The sequence below is a fragment of the Nipponia nippon genome, unplaced genomic scaffold (assembly GCF_047370975.1).
Source record: "Nipponia nippon isolate SJK-2023a ecotype South Korea unplaced genomic scaffold, ASM4737097v1 scaffold_4, whole genome shotgun sequence".
NCBI lineage: Eukaryota > Metazoa > Chordata > Aves > Pelecaniformes > Threskiornithidae > Nipponia > Nipponia nippon.
This window is the reverse complement of record NW_028262358.1, coordinates 75,356,485-75,380,265: the sequence shown is the minus strand read 5'-3', so window position 1 is coordinate 75,380,265 and position 23,781 is coordinate 75,356,485. Positions and strand designations below refer to the sequence as shown.

The 23,781-nt window shown below is 38.2% G+C and overlaps 1 protein-coding gene across 7 annotated transcripts in view; it reads right to left on the bottom strand.

The window, feature by feature from the left end:
• Positions 1–44: 44 nt before the first annotated feature.
• Positions 45–23,781, bottom strand: part of SLC22A16 (solute carrier family 22 member 16) — a 48,310-nt gene continuing 24,573 nt past the window's right edge. For 3 of the 7 annotated variants that reach the window (XM_087775763.1, XM_087775758.1, XM_087775765.1), the window contains 7 exons: positions 18,314–18,790; positions 15,346–15,463; positions 12,907–13,456; positions 10,886–11,013; positions 10,385–10,494; positions 9,777–9,876; positions 45–4,667 (listed from right to left, as the gene is read on the bottom strand). In XM_087775763.1, coding sequence (XP_087631889.1) covers positions 4,455–4,667; positions 9,777–9,876; positions 10,385–10,494; positions 10,886–11,013; positions 12,907–13,456; positions 15,346–15,463; positions 18,314–18,750 — 1,656 coding nt within the window. In that variant the 5' untranslated portion in view covers positions 18,751–18,790 and the 3' untranslated portion in view covers positions 45–4,454. Of the gene's footprint in view, positions 4,668–9,776; positions 9,877–10,384; positions 10,495–10,885; positions 11,014–12,906; positions 13,457–15,345; positions 15,464–18,313; positions 18,791–21,382; positions 21,625–23,781 lie in introns of all 7 variants that reach the window. The other 4 variants (XM_087775761.1, XM_087775760.1, XM_087775759.1 and 1 more) reach the window with 3 other exon arrangements.

The following is a 23,781-nucleotide window of genomic DNA, read 5'->3' as shown; positions in this document are numbered from 1 at the left end:
GCGATTGTTAGTTCATTAAATTACGTAAAAGTGTGAAAATTAAGTAACGTCTTTGACTTTATTCTTGCACATAATTGCAGATAATAAATACACATTGAAAAAAAACCCCATTAACATATACTGCACTAAACCCTCATACTCTAGGCAAACTAACTTCTTCCCATGAGTACATACTTCCCCCATGTTACCAAAATGCACACTCCACCTGGTATAGCATCTTGTACAAAATTGTTAGGTTACCAGTACTTAGATGTGCTCTAACCTTTCTTCATGAGAGATGCAACGATGCAGATACTGCTCGACTGCATTTACTAGAACTTTTCCTGATAAAATAAACTTGTTCTTTTGTCAACACTCTTCTTTTTTCTTTTTTTTTTTAATCTTTGGGTTTAATTTCCCCTCTGTGAATCTGTTGTGGGATTCAGACAAGCATTTTTAAGGTATGTTTGTACAAGGATGAATCCAGATCCTCCTTTTTGCAGCCACAAATGCCTTTCTGGCATCACGCCTCCATGGCGCAAGTGACCTCGCATTTTGTAAGCCCTTGCAAAAGGCACTCCCAGGCCTTTCATGTTGCTGAGCCCAATGCTATGGAGGCTTCCTAAGTGACTGCATGTAAGGAGTTGGTAAAAAGAAGCTGTGAACGATAGAGGAGAATGCCAGGTTCCTCCGTCCCAGAGGTGGGATGTCAGACCATCTTCTGTTTCCACAGAGCCGTTACACAAAACCCCTCAGCATTCAGGCAGGATTCACTCCCTTGTGCAGACGTTCAGGGGACCACCCAAAGCATCTGACACAGAGCGCGCATAGTTTGGATGGCTTGTTTTTCTACGTAGATGTTTAAACTATAGAAATTTGCACAAAAAAATTGAAGTGAGTTATTGAAGTAGAAAATAAATCTGTTTTAAAATACAGATTCAAAATATCAAACACCATTTACTTACTATTTTCCTTGGTTATCATTAAACTAATGATAATCACTCTGATTCCTATATTTAAGCCAGAAAGTATGTCCTTAACGAACTGCAAGACTGTCTAATAAAATATGATATCAAATTTAGGACAAAAACATTTGTCATTGTGCAATAGTGACCAGCAATTAAGACAGATAAGAATTCTAATCCAGTATCTCATAAAACCATTATGTAACTCCAGAGACATTAACCAGCACAATAAGTTTGCTCTAAGATAGAGATGACAAATAAAAACATAAAAGAACTTAAGGACTCGGGTAAGAAACTATGAAAAGGAATTCTTTTTATGAGCAACGAGAGGAAAATATGCCCCACAGGGACAGAAGCATTTGTTCTCAAACTCATTGCTCTCTTGCGAGAGGATTTAGATCATCTATAAATATTTAAGAGAAAGAAATCAACTCACCCTGTCTGTGCTACATTTATAATGTATGACTACTGTTAAACATGGTTTTGTCCATATGGAAAAAACAAGCAAACAGAAATGCTAGAGACATATAGACACATGCTATTTCCTTTTTTACAGTAATATGCTTCCTCAGGTTAAAGAATAGGATACCCCAAGGCATCCTCTAAGCTATTCATGCATAAAATCACAAAAGGTGTACCTGCAGATCAATAAACCTTCTATTTCCCCGGGAAAAAGTAACATCATTCGTTCAGGGAAATTCAGGTCTCATTTGAATCAAAGACCAAATACCAAATACTGACTTCAGAGACCAGAGGAACTGGCTTTTGGGATTAAAAGCCATCAAGCTACACTGTGTTTTAGAACTATCGTTAAGTTTTAGCCTGTAAGGATTGCTCAGTATCACTGTGCATTTAAGTTTTTTCTTTTTTTCTTTTTTTTTTCCTTTACCTTATGTATACTGATTACAGATGACCAGCTCCTGAATCCCTCAAGTCAATGGAACACAGAACATGCATTGACTGTCCTTAGCAGGGTAACCCCCAAATCAGTTATTCAGCAGGTAAGGAAGTAGAAAAAATAATTTTAATTGTTCTTTAGTACCTTCTTAGAAGTAGACTGTACTGTCCCCAGCACTCAAGACTAAGGAGTTTAAGACAGGACCTTGTACTAATAAAAGAGGGAGTATCAGTGTGAAAGAACCCCAAAACAATGCAAAATTACTTGAAGCTCTGGGGTGGGGAGAGGGTGGTTGCAATGTCAGACAGCACCAGTTTAATTCCTTGTTAGGTCTATTGCATGATGTTTTCTTTTTTAGCATGGTTAAACCCCTGTTTAAGGCAGAGCATGCAGGGTTTGGCAACAGATCTTGCAGATAAGGGGAGTTGTTCTGCTCTGGGAAGTGGAATCAGATCTGAAAGCAGTGGAAGAATACCGGGTCTGCTCTTCAGCAAAATAAAAAGCCACAGCTTGTGAGTAATCCTATCTTCAGTCATCAGAGTATGTATTCAAGTCGTTCTCTGAATAATGATGGGATTACTCACGCAGTTAAGGTTAATCACATGCTTTTGCTGAACTAATATATCTGGACAGAAGCCACAGTATTCTATGCAGTTCTTTTCAGAGGTTTTCTCCGCAAATACTGGAACACCTACAGAACTGAAGGGACCATAAAGATCCCTTTCTGCTTTCCATGTAATTATCGGACAGAAACTCCCTGAACTTAAACTTACTGATTTTTTCTTGGCTTTGAAGCATGTTAGTCCTCATATAGAATATGATTTTGTCCTAATACCAGGACCAAAATGCTACTTCACGCTCTAGGACAGTGCAGTGAAGAAAAAAATCTTTTATAAGGGGATATAAACCATTATTCTGGTTTCAGAAGTCATTGAAACTAATATGACTGTGCAGATATAATTGAAAAATGTGACCATTAAACTCCACAGTATATAGAATATTTATTTACTGTAATATAGATGTCTTATTTTGGGGTACATGGCAAAGAAGTAAACAAGGGAAGACTTGTTTTGATGCGATCATGCCACCTAGCATGAGAGTAGGTGCCTAAGATGAGAAGAACTCTGATTTCAAACCAGGGAGGACAGGGTTCACGCAGCCCAGGCAAGAGAGGGCTGTCTGAACCTCGACACACAGAAGCGTCATGTGCTGCCCCCCTCTAGCCAAGGGTGCCCAAGAGAAGAGGATACAGATCCTCAGGCAAGGAAGAAACCCCCAGGTCTGGAGGTAGACTGAGAAAGGGGAGGTGGGACAGAAAGCTGTAAAAATAGCAGCCAGAATGATGCATTCCTATCTATCAGTTTTCTGTGGTCCACAGTCGTAAGGCATGATCGCTGCACCAGCAAGTAAGCGTTGATGCACACATGAGGTGTAACAACAGTGGGACATTTACAGACACTGACTAAAACTACTAGAGTAACTGGTAACTCTTCTATTGATCAGTGTCCTCCAGCTACCATTTTTTAAATTATATTTTTCCAACTGATTTTGTGTGGTATAAGGAAAAAATGAGCTACAGACAGCTGGTCTATGAGAAAAATGGTGTATAGATACCAGGTCTACTAAACATTCATTAATAACTAAGTTCACCTCTGTGCACACAGCCTGCATAAGACCCATTTTCCACTTATTCTGCTCCACTGAGGACTGAGAAGGCCTTGATGGAGGCATTTGGCAAAGTTGCTGGTGTAGCTCTTGAACGTTATGAAGAATGTAATGCTAGATCTCAGCAGAAATAAGTGAGAAGGGGAGCACTGAAGTAACAGTCTGGAATGAATATGACTTTCAAAGGCATCAGGCATTTTAGTTTTACCTAAACTAAAAAGAACTTACTAAGACAGCAGTAGATCCAGTGAACAATTTTTTCTAAACCACTATTAAAAATACATTTGCCATTCAACAGAATGAATAGTATACAAACTATTTGCACGTTTTGCAAACTTAGTATTATTTTTTTAGTCAGAAGCTCTTCCACAGAATATTTTCCTTTGTTAGGAATGGCACCTTTTCTACTAGAAAATTTGAAAAAATAAAAAAGGAATACATTAGTTAGACTTTGAAATTATTGATATGACTTGATGCAATGCTAAAGCTTCTCTCTTGTATTGTAACTGTTTGAGTTTACCATGTTTTGAAGTCTCATGCCTGTAACTGTCAGCTGCAACAGGATGAGAGCGGACAGGGCACTTTGCGGTGCATTTACAAATCTCACTGCAGAAAATGCGAAGCAAAGAATTGGCATAGTTTTTACATACGTGTAATTAGCTAGGTTCCAACATTTAGAGTGATCATTCCAACTGGTCACAGCAAGTCAGATAGGTTTTCTAAAGCCTGTGTAAGTTTGACAAGGGATCTAGAAATCCTATCAAATTTTCTGCAGTACCGCAGTCACGTGGAAAAGGTTTTATATACTTGCTCTGTTGAAAAGGCAAGACTGGATACAAATTAAAAGGCACAGATATTATAGAACAGTCACATTTCTTGGATAAAAATATCTTATAAATTAGATTAAACTAATGATTAAAATTGGGAACAGACATTTTGCTGTTGCTTTATTTCTCAGTGCTGACTGTTTCTTGACCAAACATCTCTATCTTTTCTAATGCCGCACCACCGTGTGCTGGAGGGGTCTTTCCTGAACAGCTTTTCTTGTTTCTTCCCATTTCTGTAGCTTCCACCAAAGTATTAGTCAGTGGTTTTCCCAGCGTTTCTGGAAGCATTGTTGTTAATATTCCACTCAGAAGAGCCATGATTCCAACAAGCAACTAGAAGAAATAAACAGTAGCTGTAAAGGTAGAAATGTCTTTCATGTTATGCAACTCTTTGATCTTGCTTGAGAGTACATTTAAAATAAACCACAAGGGACTGTAATGTAAAGCAAAGATCTAAGTCTTAAATATTAACTGTATAAAAGATCTGCCTTTTTTTGTTGCATAAATGGAAGATTATGGAGCAGAATTAATGAAGAGCAAGTGAAGTGTTTTGTTCCACAAGGGATCAATACAGTGCAAGCAGGAATAATTCTATTTGAGAAAACAATACATATCTCTTCAGTTGGTGTATTTCTACTACCAGGTATGTATTTAAGAACTGATTCTAGGATTGCATACATTTAATTTTACATGCATGTTCATAGAGGTACAATTACCCTGCCACCTGTAATCTCAATTTGCACTCTAGCTCCTGAACCTATTCCCCCTCTACCTGCGTGCCTGTTCCTCCTGCACACAGCCAGATCAGAATTTCCCAGTATGGATCATTGGCATGGAGCCATAGAAGTGCACATCCCTGCTCAGGAGAGCACTTCAGCAGACAATGAGCTAGCTCTAAACAGGAATACTAAACTGCAGTTTCAAAGATCTGTTAGGGCTGCGGGCGTCTACTGACATTTGCACTGGGGGCACATCTTGGATTTCTCCATGGTATACACAGTTCCGTAACGACAGCTTACTTCAGCATGAGTGGTGCAAAGATCAGGATCATGTGGAGTAGGTGCAGAAGCACGCACATGCTCCAGGAGTATCTTTTCTTTCCCTTCATTTCCGTGCCTTGTTCTGTGAGAACAATTCACACTTTCCTCCTTTGAAGTACAGAACAGCATTTAAACCCTGACATTCTTCCAACGTCAGGTTATAAATGTCCCAAATCTCTCTTGATAGAAATGCTTCCACAGCGTACATCATGCCTGGCCTCAGTGTTTTTCCATTTTATGACCGTGCACTTTGATACTGTATTATCCTTATCTTGCCCTATGCTGATTCTCAGGTCTGTCCTGTTTGCTTAACACTTTCTTTCCAAGTGTGAGAGAGAGCATTTGGAATGACTATGCCTATGTCTGTCACACAGAGCTTGAGACAAGTACTGGCCAGCTACCATCTGCAGCTAAGCCAGACTTTCTCCTTCAGTCAAAAAGGTGCTTTAAAATTGGAATTCTCTGTTGTAACCTTGAACAGAGCTATTTTCATGGAAATGCACCATGCTGCTTTTCCTTCCCCCCACCTCCAAAAGAAAAGGACAGCTTGTCTCAAGTACTCTTTTGAGAAGCAGAATTCACACTGTTGCATACACTCCTCTTTTTGCACTTGCATTAAATATAGAGGCTGACAAAATAAAAAATTATGCAAAATACTGTTGAATACTACAAACTACAGTGAAAATAAAATAGTCATGGTCTTACCATGAGAAATTAAAAAAAAAATCCTAGCAATAATGTGACCAGAGGAATTGGCACTGAGTGACAAACTGAGGGAAATCTTTACAGGCATATATATATATATATATATATATATATATATATATGTGGCATGGGTGATATTTAAAAATATATTCCAAAATATTTAAGTCTCACCTCTGAGTGTCAAAACTCCTCTCCACTATTAAAACATGATTTTCTGCCATGGTAAGACAGGATGAATTGACACATGGCAGCTATTCCACGGTAACCTCTCTCACGCACATTCTTCAGGCTGTCATAAGTTCATATTTGAGGATATTGAGGGCTGTTAAGGATATTGAAGCTTATGGATATCCGTACATTTGGAGTTTATGAGAGCGGGGTCACTACCGATGCCCAACAGAACAAGGTTAAAGCAACACTGTGTGCTTTGAGTATGTGTGTCTTCTCTGTTTCGGTTAGTCTTTTAGACACTTTGCATTCTTCTCATGTTTTCCTTCCTCATGAACCTACCTCTTACTCCCCTGCAAACTCTCACTATTCTGCAAGCGTACACCATCTTTCCTGCCTTTTCATCTCAGCATTCTTAACTCTACTCCATCACGTGTTACTTTCTTTTTTTCCAATGTGAAAGCTGCTGCACGCAGACTAATTCAGTGTGTTTCCCTTCTCCCTGACCCTACAAAGCATTTCCCAATATTTCCTATGAAAGACAGAATATGAAACAATTAAGTCACAGTATATTAATGAAAGGACTTCTCAGATGTCATCTACCTTTTCAGGGGCAGTAACCACACTTATCAATGAAGTTACTCACATTTAGTCAAAGCAAGTCTTTTGCAGTCTTTTCTATACTTCTTCATAAAGCACCTGACATAATTTAGCTTTTTGCTTACTCATAACAAATGTGTACATTTTGTGTGTATGTACTATTTTACTTATGTAACTCAGCATCAGAAAATGTTCTTCTGATATAGTCAATGAGTTAAATGCTTATGAGTTAAAGTCTACTATTGTACAAAGTATTTAAGTATGTTTAAGCTCCACTGAAGTTAATTTGACAGGAGTACCCGCTTAAATTCATTGCTTCTTCAGGGTCTTAATTTCAAGTCTGACTTTCTGCTTAGTCAAACTCTGAAAGTATTCCCAACACTTCAGTACAAGCAGCAGCTTCTAACAGCTACCATAACTAACTTCAAAAAAAGATTTACCACCATTTTTCGTATGTCTTCCTCCCTACCTGGTGCAACAATTTTAACTTCACAGTGGTCTAATATATTAGACAATATGTTTAGTCTAGAACAAAAGATAATTTGAATTAAGTATCCCTACAAAATAATACTTTTACTTCTGAGAACAAATTATTATTCTAGTCTGCTATTTATATTTATATCCACATCTGGTGGCTCTGAAGCAATCTAAAATATGATCTTATTTACAAAATTGCTGCTTCAACAAAAAAGGTTAAATTTTGTCCTGAAAATCCACTAGTATTAGACAAAGGATTTGCATTCATTTAACTTTACTGACCTCGGTGGAGGTTTTTTTTAATTTAAAATTTCTGGTTTATCTGAGAGAAAAATCACGTCTGTTAAAGGGCTACTGTAACATAATTCTTAACAGCTGAGAAACAGAAATATGTTATACATGGAACAGTTGCTTTACTATAAGTTTTCTAGAAAGTTGTCACATGAAAAACATTCTGGGCAAGTTATTCAAGATTTATAGGCATTCAAGTGAGATGCTGGCGTTACTCACAGGTGGCATAACTGTATGGGAGGCGGACTGTCAAACAAATAGCAATAGTAACTGCTTGACAATGTGCGGTGTATACAATAGATCAACATAATGTATATCAGTTTACTTACAAATGTAGGCCATTTCATTTCCATTCCAAAACACACACGTTACCTGAGACTCGGCACGCTATACTCCAACTCAAGACAAGCCTATTTAATAAACTGACAAATGTTTTATAATAGGAGCTAATAATGAAAACATTCACTGTGAACTACTACACAACTCTACAAATACACTGAAAGTTGTTCATAGCTGAAATAATTCCTCTGTTTATACTGCCATTTGCACTGCTCTCCAGCATCTTTGAGCATTCCCCATCTGTGGTTTAACTGCAGGACTTCTGCACAGATAAAGCTTATCTCAGCCAGTAAAGGCAAAACACTGACAAGAGAAAAAGAATGTTCTTCCATGACCACTCTGTTGTGCAAATGTTTCTTCGTCTTTTCTGGGAAGATATCTTGGTTTGCATGGGGCCATTATTAAGAAAGAAAACATTTTTTAGGAGCTTGAGGGAATAAATTAATTTGTGGTCTGCTTCATCCTCTTGACTTTCATCCAAAACAACTGAAAGTAATTAATTTAAATAAAGAAACAAGTTCCCAAGAATTCTCTGAAACCAATCTCTAGCATCTATAATTGAAGATTTTATAGTTGCAAAATCAAAAGGACACAATGCCACTTTTTCAGAAAATTCCAATGTGGTAGACAAAATTAGAGTAAGAATCTAGGTGAAAGACACATCCCATTACATCTTCACCGTCTGACGTGTAATCTACATATAACATTGGTGTGCTAGTCACAGTGAATTCTAAGGGTTTTTGAAAGAACTCAAACTATTTTTAAACCATTAATAAACTCTTCTTTACTTAAAGCTTTAATATAAACTTTGTAATTCCTTCTGTTTTTACATATATGGGTATAAATTATCATTCAGGAATAAAAAAGGGATTAAATAGCTGCAGGATTTCTAAGCAGCAAGTGCCTCATAACAAATGTAATGAAGAAATGTTATTCATTTGTGAGCAGGAAATACATAGAATATTTTGTCCAAAATGGATTTGAAGATACATAATGCAGACTCCACGAAGGAATGGTTCCACCTCTGTTTTCTTGGGGCAACTGGAGGTAGAAGACAAAACCTAATGGTAGCATCACCTGGAGTCACCTACAATTAGATGTGCTTAGTGAATCCAAGGTTCTGTTCCTTGTCAAAGTCACCGTGAACGCCATCAATATACCATTTGCTTCTCTTTTCTATCTATCTATCTATCTCATGAATTGTTTTGTTCGGTTCTTGTAAATGAAAAATGAAAAAAAAGGAGCTTTGGGACAGCTGTGAAGACCAAGGATAGTAACCACAAGACATTCTTGATCTTTTGGAAGGCTATTCCAAAGATGCAATGTCCCAGGGAAGCCATGGAAAGGATTAAGGAATAATATTAAGAAAAAACAGCCATCCATAGTGAATTCCAGGAATGGAAGAACTATGCCTTTGAAAAAAGGTAAGAAAGAGTAAATCATGAGCATGGTCAAGAACTGCTAGGCCTGCAGCGTAAAGAAGTATGGATTAAGACACTTCCTAAATGTTACATGGTAGATAAAGTGTATTTTTATGGAAAATATTTTTATCAATTTTATACCAGGATTCAGTGCATAAGTATGTTTACATCTTCCATCATAAAAACTTTTCAGAAGATTTCAGTGACTCAAAGTCTCCCTTTTGCTTTAGCTACATATTTTTAACAATATGAAGTTACTTTGAGACTTAAAATTTAGAACAAGAATGGTTCATTCAATTTCCTTCTCAAAATAAAAAGTTCAGCTTTTGGTTCCTGAGAAAACAAGTGACACATATGCCTCTTCAAAACCGGAAACATTCACCATTGAAATAAATACTTACAAGTGGCATGAAAATCCAAACACTTCTCAGATATACACAGAAAGGAGCAACCACACTTCCTGCACGGCACATCATGCTTCCACTTCCAACAGCAAGCGATCTACACATAAAACAAAGACTTTGATGAGAATTCTGGCAGATAAAGCAAACAATTAGAAATACACAGACACTCAAAACATCAGGATGATATGTGTCTTTATGCAATGGTACTAGGAAGCTAATGCTACACCAGTGTAAATTTATATTGTAATAAAATTCAGCTGCTTCTACAATTAAGATGAAAAATACAACAATCATTCAGCAGAGACCACAGGATGAACAACCAGGACTTTTAAGAAAGGCATAAATAATGTTTAAGAAAGTATTGAGTATTCTTCTAGTTCCTCAATGAAACCAAAGAATGCACACAGAAATGAAAAATAAATTAAAATTTATTATACAGCCAAATACTAAACAACTCTGAAGCAGCGGAGGAACTCATCCCATCCCAAGTCTTTTGGACCACTGCCACTAATATCAAGAGCTGCTGGATCTGGCCCAGGAGCATAACAAAGAAAAGGAAATAACAGCAAAATAATGAAAAATATATGACTGGTGAAAGTTCTTACCTTACAATTGTTGGGTACAGTTCTGCTGTGTAGAGATATATAAGGCCAAATGCCACACCTATTGAAAATTTTCCAGCCATATTTGCTAAGATAATTAATACATTGAAATCCTATTGAAAGAGAGCACAAATAAATAAACCAGAAAGTAACGCTGTTCCAAACTTAATTTAAATCCTTCAAAAGTTGTGACCCTTCTTTAAACAAGAAGCAATACTTATTGCTTGCTTTTTTAAAATCAGTCTCAATAAATAACTAGTGTCCATATAACTTTTTACCAGTCCTGGTTCACTGAAGCCCTGGAAACATTTTGCATGTGACTCCAGCAATGAAACTGTGAAACCTGTACTGAAAATACAGAAATCTATCTTAGACTGGCAGTCGCATTTTAAAAATAGCCTTTAATCAACTATATGATTTAGAAAGAGCAGCTGCATCTACAGACTTAAGAGCCTTTAAAATTACTTTCTACTATAGGAACACTTTAAACGGTACGTGACTAACCTGAGGTATGAACATAATTAAAACACAGATCAGTGCACTTAAAATAAGGAACGGAATGAGTGTGTTTCTCCTTCCCAGTTTGTCCATCCCAATGCAAGCAACGATATAGCAAGGCAACTCCACAGCACCTGTCAGTATGAAATTATTTCGTTTTAAGTCATGATTACACATATTCATGTTATAACTCTAACTTCCTCTTTATGGGGATTCATTTAATCTAGGGTGTAATAAATACGTGAAACGTAGAGATAATCGGTGTGTTGGGCTAGTTCATTTGGTAACAAATGGCAACAGAAAGCAGAAAGCATGGCCTAAAATATGGTAGTGGGAGATAGAGAAGGACGAGGGAAACAGGTTTTACAGCACAGAGCAGCTCCAGTTCTCTTTGGGGTGGAAAAGTACAGAAAACAGCAAGGCCATGGTCCTGCATTTATGACACTGGCACTTGTGACTGAAAGCTCTCCATTTGCTGCTCTTTTGCTTCAGGTATTTTCACATCAACAGCTTAAATGGAGGAGAATATTGCTGGTGTCACACTGACACACCTCTTAGGATTTGCCTGCTTCCACCTGGACACAGAACCGAAGCCACAGGCGCCTCCCCCAGCTTCAGCCCCAGATCACCCCAATGTAAAAAGCAAGCAAGGTCTCTCCGTTTTCTGAGCCAGCTCCACAAACACAGAGAGTGTGGTTCCAGCTTTCTCTCTTCTCCATTAAAAAGAGGGCAGCTGCTTACAATACCCCACTCATACTCAGATCGTCTCTTTGTTATGTTTCTTTCCAGAGAAAAACTTCTGCAGCTCTAAAGGAACAGGTGTTGGCTAGGACTGTTCACAAACCCTGTGTAAACACGATTTGCCCCTAGACAAATTATATTGAGCCAAAGCCAGTTCAGATACGTTTTAAACCGACTTGCTCATGAAGAATGCTACTATGTCCAATGTAAAATCAAGGAAGAACATAAGATACAGCCCTGAACAAATATGCTGCATTCCTTTACTAAGTATGTACAGTATGTCAATACACTTACAATATCAGGAAACAATCTTTTGGGCCTGTGTTGGTAAAATCAGGTTGCAATTATTCAGTGTATGTTAGTCTGCTAGAATATTTTTGAAAGAAGTGGACACAGTGATTTATGCACTGTACTCCACCATAACATTTTCGTTTCTGCACACTACTAGCATCCACTCTTCAACATGTCAATCAATACGCTATAATACGTGACAACACAAACTGAATTTATGAGTGCCCCAGTCCTTCTGTGTGCTTATGTACATGAACAGTCACATTCACTTTACTGAGGGCGCTCAGTTGCGTAAAGCAAAGCGCATGATTTAATTCTTTGCTGGCTCAGAGCCGCGTGCCTGATCTAGAGCCTTCTGAAGTCAATGGATTATTTCCACTGATCTTAACAAACTCTGGATCAGGCCTTGAATGCACTGAGCTGCCTTTATAAACAACTGACATACCAGAGGAAGATTACAGTCAGACCAACAAAATTAAAAGAATACTACAACTATATTAAAAATATACTTTTGAGAAAACTAAAATTACTCTTGCTTCTGAGAATTATGAATCTATTTTCTACACAGACTCAATATATCATGACTGTAAGTGATTAAAGGAATAATTTTTTTATCTCATTTTCCTAGTTTGTGCCTTTAATAGAGCCATGTGAATTTTCTGTTGCTGGTCTGCTTGGTGTTTGTGTGGCTCTACCATATGCTTGCAGGGCAAAGAGGAGACAAGCAGAATATGGTTCTACAACCACAAAGACAGACAGAGAACAACCAACAAATTTAAATTCTCTTTTTTTTTTTTTTCCAGAAACAGTGAGATTTGGAGTGAATGATACTCCTCCTGTGTTAGTCAACTTTACAAAGAGTTAGCAAGAAACTTTTTGAACAAGGTTCATAATTGAACGAACAAAGTTAAAAAATTGGCTGTCAAATCTATAGACATTTCTAAATGTTATGTTCTAGTTCTGTCATAAACAGAACAAGGTACAAAAATATTTACCTATGAGAAAGAGATTTAAATATTCATTGCCTCCTAGACTGACAGAACTGAGGGAGAAGACGTAGTACCCCAAGCTCCCAGTGAACCAGATCAGCCAGACTGTGATGGTCCTTCTTGCAATGTGCCAGTTACAAAATAGGTCTAAGATGTTGTGCTTCTTTGTTGAGGACGTGTCATTGTCACCCGTTCTGACACTGACTAGATCATCTTGTTGGAATGAGCACAGTTCAGAAACTTTGCAGGGAGTGCTTACTTTATTCCATCTTGCCATTATATTAATAACTTTTTGTGCATCTTCATATCTTTCCTCTGACAGGAGCCAAAAAGGTGTTTCTGGGAGCATTGAGCAGCACAAGATAAAGGGAAGAGTCGCTATGGAGAGAAATATCTGATAGACCCACCAGGTCCGAACCAAAAATCCCACGAGTGCCACAACCATAATTCCCATAGCAAAAAAAGCATGGACATGCATAGAAGCCCAGGTTCGTGCTTTAATGCCAACAAATTCAGTCACATAAACAAAAGCCACAACCAGATAGCCACTTGAAACCTGTGGGGGTGGGAGAGAGAAAAAAAAAAACCAAGTGTGAGGTTTGCATCTACTCTCCTTGTGCAATAGCAATAAAAACAAACAGCTAACAGTGTTCCACATTTGTGTACGCTTAATTGCCACAGCACTGGCATGTCCCACACTGACAGAAAAAAAGGCGACCCTGAAAACAAACGAGCTGGAGAAAAAGTTCATTCAAGCCTTCAGACTGCCTGGACAGTGTATTTAAAAATGTGAAGTGATTTTGGATGCTTCTCTGTAGTGGGGGAGAGCCAGCAAGAGACACCTGAAAAAGAGTCTAATTTGCTGATGTCACTAAGCCCTTCACCTCCAAAAATCAGGTCCCTTAATGACATCGCAAACTGGATGCTTGGGAAAATGAGGTCCCCTGAGTAATTGCCACTTCTGAAAATCTTGACCTTGGCTTTATGTCAGGGAACTGCAAATTTACTGAGAATTACCTTCCACACCCTTGTAAATTATCTCATTACATCAAATTTTTGCAATATTGGAAAAGAATCTCATATATATGATTGTAGGTTCTTACACAGTATCTAGCAAATGCAACTACTGGCATGTTCTGCATTATAGTATTTCTCCATTGAATATATATATTATTGAATATATATATATATATGTGTATAAATTTCTCTAGCAACAGTCAAGCTCTTGGTATCTCAAAACATTTCAAAACACAGCTAGAAAATCTAGACTAGAAAATATTCCAGTATATTGTTTTGATTAATCAATTTTCTGCTTAAAAATATTCCAGTTAATAATCTCTGCTTCTGAACCCACTGAACCCGATAGGAAAGCTGCGCTGATCTCAGTGGCACGGAGCTAGCGCTTTAGACCTCCAGCTCGCAAATCAGTCCCAGTGGGCAGTTAAAACCTACAGCACTGGTCTGGTCACAGTTTTTTGCTTTTCTAACCTACCACAGCGCCTAGCATCAACAGCCAAGGGAGTCAGTAGAGGGACTCCTGTTGATCTCACTGTTCAAGGCTGAAATGCCCATGTAGTTTTTCCTGCTAGGAAATCCTTCTGAGCTCTAATCAGGCACAGGGAGATCCAGGTGCAAGGTCCTGTCTTGACTAGTGCACTGTCAGCAGGAATAAAATAAATTATGTGATTATTTTCAAATTTCTAACCTACTTTAAATAAGTTACATAATTTTTCTTGTGATAGCATTCTAATTTCTTTATGCATTATATAGTGAAAGACTACAAATATTATACTTTTGAATGTAAAGTAGTAATTCAAAATTGGTTACTATGTATAAATATTGAATATATACCAGATATTGGATATATATCATACATATATATAAAAGTATGTGTATAGATACACATAAACACATATACTGGAATACCCTTAAGTACAGTATAAACATCTATCTAGGTGTTAAACATGTCTACCTACATATTTAGTATTCCAGATGTAGCTTAAACAACCAAAGAGATGCATGGAAGAGAAAATGTGCATCTCCCCTCCATCACTCAAAATGGCAGAGATAAAAATCATACTTATAGATTTGTTATTTTAAGAAAAATATACTCCATTTCTAACAATAAGGAGAAATGCAATGGCAGCTGCAATGCAGAATCCAGAATTTGCTGCTCACACTTGGCATTTAATTACCAGTCCAGCAGAGGTTGGGATGGAGGAAGCACCAAACACTGCTTCAGACAGACTCTTTCTATTAATTCAAAGAGGAAAAGTGCTGTCGTCCAAGAACATTCAGACTCTCCCTGCTCTGCTGAAATAAGTGCAACAGAGGGGGCTTTAGAATACTGAAGTAGGGGAGGAAATGAATAACAAAAGAGAGGTTTTCCTGAGAAGGGGTAGGAAATTACACATAAAAAGAGCCAGGGTGAACATCCTTTCTTACCATAGCAAGGAGAAAGCGCACAATCACGAAACTGTAGTAGTCAAAGGTGAAGGCCACTGCGATGCCAAACAGAAACTGACCAGCACTTGTGAACCATATAACACGCTGTCTTCCCAGTCTGCAAATCACAGCAGTAATAAAATTATAAACAACCACAAACTTTCTATTAAAATACACCTGCAACTCCAGAGAGCCTATCTGGAAGTCTGAAAATACTGTACTTAATACTTCCACTCACCACAGAAACTCGGGTTTATATTTATATTTATTTATTAATAATTTTTTATTAATATTTATATTATTTGTATAACCTATATTAATTTTTCAGTAATTCCAACTTCCAAGAAAAAGGAAGGTCCTATGGACAGAACTTCTGTTCCACAATTCTTGGCTGGAAGCAACGTGCAGAAGTGGGCATTACCTATGCTCACCTCCAGTTTCAAGCTTAACTTCTACATAACTAATCTGCAAATTTACTCTGTCTTATTGAGGAGGACAGTAGGTAAGACTCACTTTTTCAGTTATTTTATATTAAGTAACGTCTAGTTAAGGACTTTCAACAAAAATTAGCTGTGATAACACACGCCATCTCTTGCCAAACTAACAACCAATTTGGATAGTAATGAAAAGCTTCCGTAACTTATCTTTGTCCAGTTATTTAAAGTTGAATTCTCTAATAAATGGCAATCACATAGTTCCCCTGAATTTTCTGATTGCATCACAGCACACGTGCATGCATATACAAACACACAAATCCAGGAAGCTAGTATACTAACAGCAAAAAAAATCATGTCAAATACTAGCTTCCCATCAACAACATAGTAATTTCCAGTGGCATTTAGTAAAAAGGAACTTCTATTTGTTTATCTTCTTCCCGTATCTCAGGGAGAAAATATACCAAGTACAGCCAGTTGTCCCTAAACAAGTGAGCACATGCTATCAATAAGAAGCTCATCTGAGGAGAAAACCTAGAAATCTACAGTAGATATACGAGACTCTATTGAGGATTCATTATATTCTATCTACAAATGTTCTGTAATACAAAATGCGTGGAGTCATTCTTCTTCCCTGATAATATTCTCTTGGACTCTTACTATCTACTCCACTGCAAACAGCTTTTCACAGATGTGGATATTACGTTTAGACAGAGAGTTTGAGGACTTTCAGGGGTGTGGGCTTCTTCGTTGGTTTTTCTCTGTGAGTATTTGGTACTACATTAAAACAACTCTGATTTTTCTCCAACCTTGACCTGGAGTCATGCGCATTTGGTCTCTGATCCCTGCCAGAAGAGATCCCAGTGAGTCCTAGCTGTTGGAGCTCTTCTATTGGGAAATCTGTTAATTGGGAATGGGAGGAACCCACAGACTTATTTCCCACTAGCCAGGATGTGTCAAAAAATAATAACTTTCAGCTGTACAATCTACAGCTGTAAATCTGCAACTCAGAATGTGTGTATTATCTTAACTGGCTGTCCATGGCTTGAATTAATGGAAATGAGAACAATATGATCATAACCTTATAAATCATGTCTGAGTATTAATTAATAAAACTATGAATGATTTAAAGGGATGCAGAACAAATGTTGGCATTATATTCTGGTTTTATATTACATACGGTTTTACAAAGCCTTGGATCAGGAGGCAGGATTGATTCCATGTGTTCTAAAAGCCAAACTAAAAAAAGATCATCTTTACTTTTGCATTCCCATGTTGTAACTGTCACACCCTAGCGTTGTGCTAATGAAGGAAAATCAGAAAACAACACGCCTGGTCTCCTTTTTCTGCTTATACTGTTAACTGCGGGATAAAATGTTACCTTCCACCTGACAGAGCTGTTAGTCAACAAGCTCCTTTATAGAAAGAAAGAAATAACACTAAACCAGCCTTCAAAGCAAAACACAGGTACATAAACTGCCTGAGACAAAACCAAGTACAACGTAGCTTAGGCGTTTGACTCTCATATGGATAGAGGGACATGGCTGGGCGTTCTTCTGAGGTAGGAATACATGTGTTTGTGTTGAGAGAGAAAACCAAGAGAAGCAGGAGGATACAGACGTACATCCTGGATCTCACTATTGCTTCTGAGTCCAGCTCTGATGCTGGATCTCAGTGCGTGATCCGAGATAACATCCAGGGAGCAAGTGACAGAGGGGAGCAGGCTGAAGGACAGCCTTGGCACCGTGAGCAAGGGACTGCTTGGGTCAAGTCCCTCCACAGACTGACTCGCCTCGTGCTCAAACAGAACTTTTTACGTGCTGGTGAATAAGTGAAACTACAGCACAGCTCACTGACAACCGTTCTTCCTCCTATCTGGACTAATCTTCAAGAGACTGAAGTTTAAGATAACCACTCAGGGAAAAACTACAATTGTACAGCAAGGAAAAATAGCGTATGGGTGTTTATTTTAAGAATGTGGGGCCTGATCAAACTCTCAAAGCCTTTACATCAGCCTCACAGGGCTGTATCCATGACAAGAGGTTAGGAAATTTGTGATTTTAAAATATGTGATTTTTAACCTTCCAGTAGCCCTCCAACTGTTTATCATATCCAAAAATAAAAATCTATGTTTCTATGAGGAATCTCTCCTCATGGAAAATGAGGTGAAAATCTACTCACAGGTTTTACTGTTGCTATTACTACTGACTATTGCTATTTCTGTTAAAAAAAAAAAATCTAGGGGAAAATACTATCTGCACAGAGCAATTTGAGGGATCAAGGCCTAGAACAATGGCTGATATAAAGTAGGAAAAAATTCTAAAAGCAAATGATTTGCAAATACATTTTAAAATCAGTACTTGCTTCAGAAAAAGAAATTGAGTTAAACACCTCTGTGAATAAAACGATATCCAAACCTCCTGAGTTGTGAATACATAATTATGAATACACAATGAATGAAAACAACAAAACAGGTAGATACGCATGGTGTTACTGCAGTCTGAAGCTACAATTTTCAGAGGATGGCACTTTACCTGTCAGCAATGTCACCAAAAATCACTGCTCCAATCAAGACTCCAAGCATGAATGTAGGCTGGATTAATTTTGCAAGCCATTCTCGGTCACAGACCAGATCCCACTGTGTAACAACAGTGCTCTTCCACTTTGTATCATCATAGAGAAATCCATCAGAACAAGAAAATATGGACTTGTTGCCTTTGTATTCATATGTCAAATCCAAACTGACTTCTCGTTTGGACCTGCTGCATTGGTTCAGTTCCCAAATTTCTCCATTTTCCAGCTGGACTACAATGTAATTTTCTGTTGATGTCCATAGTGTCCAGGTGTCCTCTATACTTAATTCAGAGGAGTTGTAGAAAAGAACACTACTCACATTTCCAGGGATCCCACATACAAAGTTAGGAGTAACAGCCATGAACACAGACGCTAAGTAATGGATACCACATGACATAGCTTGAAAGACAGATGCAAAATAAACACATGCTTGAAATCTGTAAAGGGAAAGAAAAAAGTTTACTGAAGAAAAGCCCTCCACACATGAAAAAAAAGTCAACATAATTATTTTGCTAGGATCAGTAAATGGAGACATCATTAAAGTGTCTAGTGTTTTGTCATATAGTGCTGCTTCAATATTAGCTAAGCCCTGCAAGAGACCAAAGATGAGAAAAGATCCACAGCAGAAGTAATGTATTCTCAGGAGTAAATGCTGCTCTTAGTCATGTGTTTAGCCATACACAGAGAAGACCATTTAAAAAGAAACAATTCTGAACTTAAGCGCTTAGTTTGAAGCAACCTTCCACCCTCCAATTCTGTGTAGTACATCCCCTCAAAATAAGGCCTTAGATTACTAGAATGGTTAGAAAAAACAAAATGTTGCAACCTCAGGTTCTGAGGGATAGAGATATGTGCATCAAATAAAACAAACCAAACACATTGCACCCTTCATTTCACCTAATTGTATCTATATAACTGTATTCCATCTATCTTAATTAAATCATAGAATCATAGAATCGTTAAGGTTGGAAAAGACCCTTAAGATCATCGAGTCCAACTGTTAACCTATCACTGCCAAGTCCACCACTAAACCATGTCCTCAAGCACCACATCTACCCGTCTTTTAAATACCTCCAGGGATGGAGACTCAACCACTTCCCTGGGCAGCCTGTTCCAATGCTTGACCACCCTTTCAGTGAAGAAGTTTTTCCTAACATCCAACCTAAACTTCCCCTGGTGCAGCTTGAAGCCCTTTCCTCTCGTCCTATCCCTTGTTACTTGGGAGAAGAGACCGACCCCCACCTGGCTACAACCTCCTTTCAGGTAGAGAGCAATAAGGTCTCCCCTCAGCCTCCTCTTCTCCGGACTAAACAACCCCAGCTCCCTCAGCCGCTCCTCGTAAGACTTGTGCTCCAAACCCTTCACCAACTTCATTCAATCTCTCTTTATTGCCTCCGAAAGACAAAGAGAGAATACATGTAGACACGTGTAGAGGAAGAGAGAATCTGAACAGTGTGAAATGTTTTGTACCAAAACATAGCTGTAAACTGGGTTGGGTTTTGGCTTAAACAGGGTGTACAGTTATGCATTAAAGATTGTATCATAAAGCAAACATGGTAAAAGAATGTTTTATGCATAGCCTGAATTTTGGCATTTTAACAGCTTTTAAAACATGCTTGAGATGCAAGTAAATGTTAGTATATAAATGCACATGTATTCTGAATTTCGAAAGACTTGCAATGAACTCTAGTATCACTAACCGCAGACAGTTTCTGACAATCTAAGCATAAGGACTCTTTTCCTCAATTAAATGTTAAAATTATGCACATAATTAGTACAACATCTGTTCAGAAAAAAACAACATAGCTTTGGTTTCTCCTCCACTTTTTACTTCCTGAAGGCCAAGCAATTGCACTAATTTAAAGAAGCATTCAATGAGCTTCTATATATACATCCTTACTGCAGTATGTGCTGGGCCTTGGTAGTATGAAACAAAAATCAGCTTTTTTTTAAATGATCAGAGGCTATCTCTGCTGAAGTTATAGGAAATGATGCCTAAAAAACAATTGCCTTGAAATGTCTTGTGGGAAAAGTCAGAGCAATTCCGATCCCCTTAACAAATGCGACCTCTAGATCACTTCCCTCTGAAACGTATCTAGCCTTGAATTCCCATAATAAAGGTTGCAACAGTACCTAGCCTAAATCATCTGTCATCACAATTTCTAATTAATTTCTAAACCATCTATAACCAAAGTATTTAAATAGAATTTGCTGGATACATTGTCTTAATGTCCAACTAACCTTTCCAATTAAACAGTTCTCTTGCATAACCGAACTCCATTCACCATCCTCATTCTCCTCTGCCTTTTATCTTGTGATTCTTATTTCTTTCTTTGGTAAATGTAAACCCAGTTGCCTATCCTGTCTTTCCAATGGCATTGCTGCTGTTCAGATGGAGTGCTTTTTATCCCCCTTTCTCTTGACCACAGCTCTATTGACTTTTCCACAGCAGTCTGAGGAGAGGGCCGAACTGCTAAACCCACTGTGGCAGCTCAAAAGCTGGCTCCACTTCCCGCTTGAAGACTCGGCAAGGCAATTCTTGCACAGGTGCTGTGCTGCCCTTTCCCAACAAACCTCGTGAGAGATATGGTCAAGAGAAACTGAACATAACCACAGCATCCCTTAAGCCTATCAATCCCCTCTCAAGAGAACAGCTTCTTCAGGACTAAGTAGCTAGCCATAAATCAAAGCAAAGCTAAAACAGCTCTGAAAGGCTTTTGGACTATCTTGGACAACAAAAAAGCAAAGATTATTCTGAAATGTAACCTCTGTCCCCCTATTAATGCAGACAAACATGGTCAGCAACATTTTTTATCTCCTCTTCTCTACTTTCATTTTAACTGTTCCCACCAAAAGACACAAACTCTTTTTAAAAATAGCAGAGCAAGACCAAATTCAACAACTTGAGCTATTGTTGCAGTATGCAGAACGACTGAAATCAGGACTAGAAGACCTCTAGCAAATTGGCAAATTTAATCTCGAGAAGCTGTGCAGTTACATCTTCTACTAGCTAATAAAAAGCGGCATACCTGGAACCAGGATCCCCAGTATTTGCAATATCTTCATTATGCATCAGGAAATTGCAGTCTCAGATAGCCCAGTTGGTATTTCCCAGAGAGAGGAAGAATTAAGTAATTTCAAACTCCCATACATTCATCTTGAGTTTCTTAATTAGCTCTCACAGTACAAGACATATCGGGTTCATCATTTCTCTTCTACCCAGTAAGAGTGAGCAGGAAAAATATATTTATGCCCTTTCTTGTTGGAGAGGCTTGAAAGAAGATAACAACTTGTAAGGATACGGACTGAGAAGATGGCATGAACCAATGCATTACATTATTTTTTAAAAACCCAAATCCCAAGAGCATCACCAGGGGTATGATTTTGATCAGGTCTAGCTAATCTCTGCACTAACTGCTCCCTTGAGAGTTTTATCTTATCTCTTCCTGAACGCTTCTTGTGAGCGTACTTCAATAACCATTTTGACAGACTGCTCCACTGTCAAATCTTTCTGTTGGAAAGTTTCTCATTAAATCTAATCTCAGTGTCCCCCTTTTCAGTGTAAGACTATTAGCAGCTATATAAAACACCCTTGTGCAACCTTGAATAAATCTTCCTTGTCTTTTATCACTTTGTTGTACAGAATTATCAGTTATCCCCCTCTAGTTACTTTCTAAAACTATATATATTACAGTCCCTTACCCTTTCCTCATTTTTCCTTTGTGTCATATTGAACAGTTTCCACGTCTATAAAAAGCGATAAAGGATTTATTTTAAAGAAATATCCGTGTCATGCCATATTTCAGCCACCTTTCAAGGGTTTAACTTAGAACTAGATATAACTGATTCTTGTAAAAACATTCTTCCATTTTCAATGTTATGAAAATCTTATTCAGGTCCAACAAAGAAATCCACTCTGCAGTATCATTTTTCTTACCTAATTTGCAGCATCTATGCTAAGCAAACACAAAAAGTCAAACAGAATGCCAGATATACATTAATAGACATAATTTATGCTGTTTATGAATTAATTTAAGAACAGGAAAACATGTTTTTATAGCAAAATGGCCATGTTGTTGCAGAACCCTGCAGGATGGATTGCACTGCAGTTTTTAACCTCTAACTGCTCAATAAAAAAGCCAAGGAGCAGGCAGGGGAAGCAGGAATAGGGACAAATAAGGCCTGATGTGAAGGTAGAAAAGTGTGTGGCAGCACCAGTGGCTGAAGAAATCCCACAGCCCTGCCACCACACTAATGGGCTGCTCCCCTGACTGTAAAAACTACCTACTGCTCTCTCCAGTAAAATTCCACAATGGGCTGGCTAAGCCTCTCTCTGTATCTATATATATATATTCATATAAAACACACACACAAAAAAACCCCAACCTGAAAGCCCTTTTTTGCTGTGAAAGCAAAATTTGTTGCTGACCACAGTAGTGTTGTAACAGCATCCCCACAGATGCTAGATTGAGAAGCCCAACCTTATGAGCTGCTGAGAATCTCCTGTGGGTAGGAAAGGCTTTTCTTCTAGAAAAAACAATTGTGTAGAGGTCAGGAAATTCATTAACTTGCATAGTTACCAAAAGGAGTTAATTAAGCCATTAGTGACAACATATAGAAAGCATGAAAAGTATGTAAGGAGGATGGTACGTAGGATGGGAGAATACTATCGATGCATTGAACTTTGCTTGCCAGAACAGCTCAATATTGAAAATGCACAGAGAAAGACACAGGCCCAGCCTCATGGTAGACACAGGTTTGCTAGAACAGAGGTCAGAGCAGCAGACATTGCTCAGCAAGGAGGAACATAAAGCTGCTGCCTGCTCTATTAGTAGCCTGGGATCCCTCCCTTTGGACCTTTGGGTGCATGAGTTTTATCTCAGCCCTCTTGCTGTGGCCATGTCAATGCTCTTCCCCAGTCTTAAAACCCTGGGGCTGCTTCTTGGCCCGTGCTCACGCGATGGCTGAGCAGCTTCTCCTCTTTGCGGGAGGACTTGGTGCTGGGGGAGCACAGCCGTTCCCGCTGGGGGAGCCTGGAGCAGCCCCTGCGGCAGGCTGTGCTGGGGCAGGAGGTCACAGCAGAACACATACAGGTCATACACTTCACTGACCCTGAGGCACAGGTTAAAGTCTGTGCTGTCCTTGCTGCCTACTGTAAATGATTAACTTTTTTCCCAAATTCTTCATCTAAGAACACTGGACTGATAAGAAACTCCTTTATTACTAAGTTTCAATCTCTCTAGTGCAGGCAAACATGTAATATAATCTTTTCAGTAAACTCACCAAACTCCATTTTAAAAGTTAAATTTCCCTGAATAAAGAGATACTACTGCTCATGCATGAAAATGTTAAGAAAAAAAAAAAAAAACTATTGAAATTCACCAAAAGAAAGCAAGGCTTCTTTCAGCAAAGTCTGTGATCTATTTTC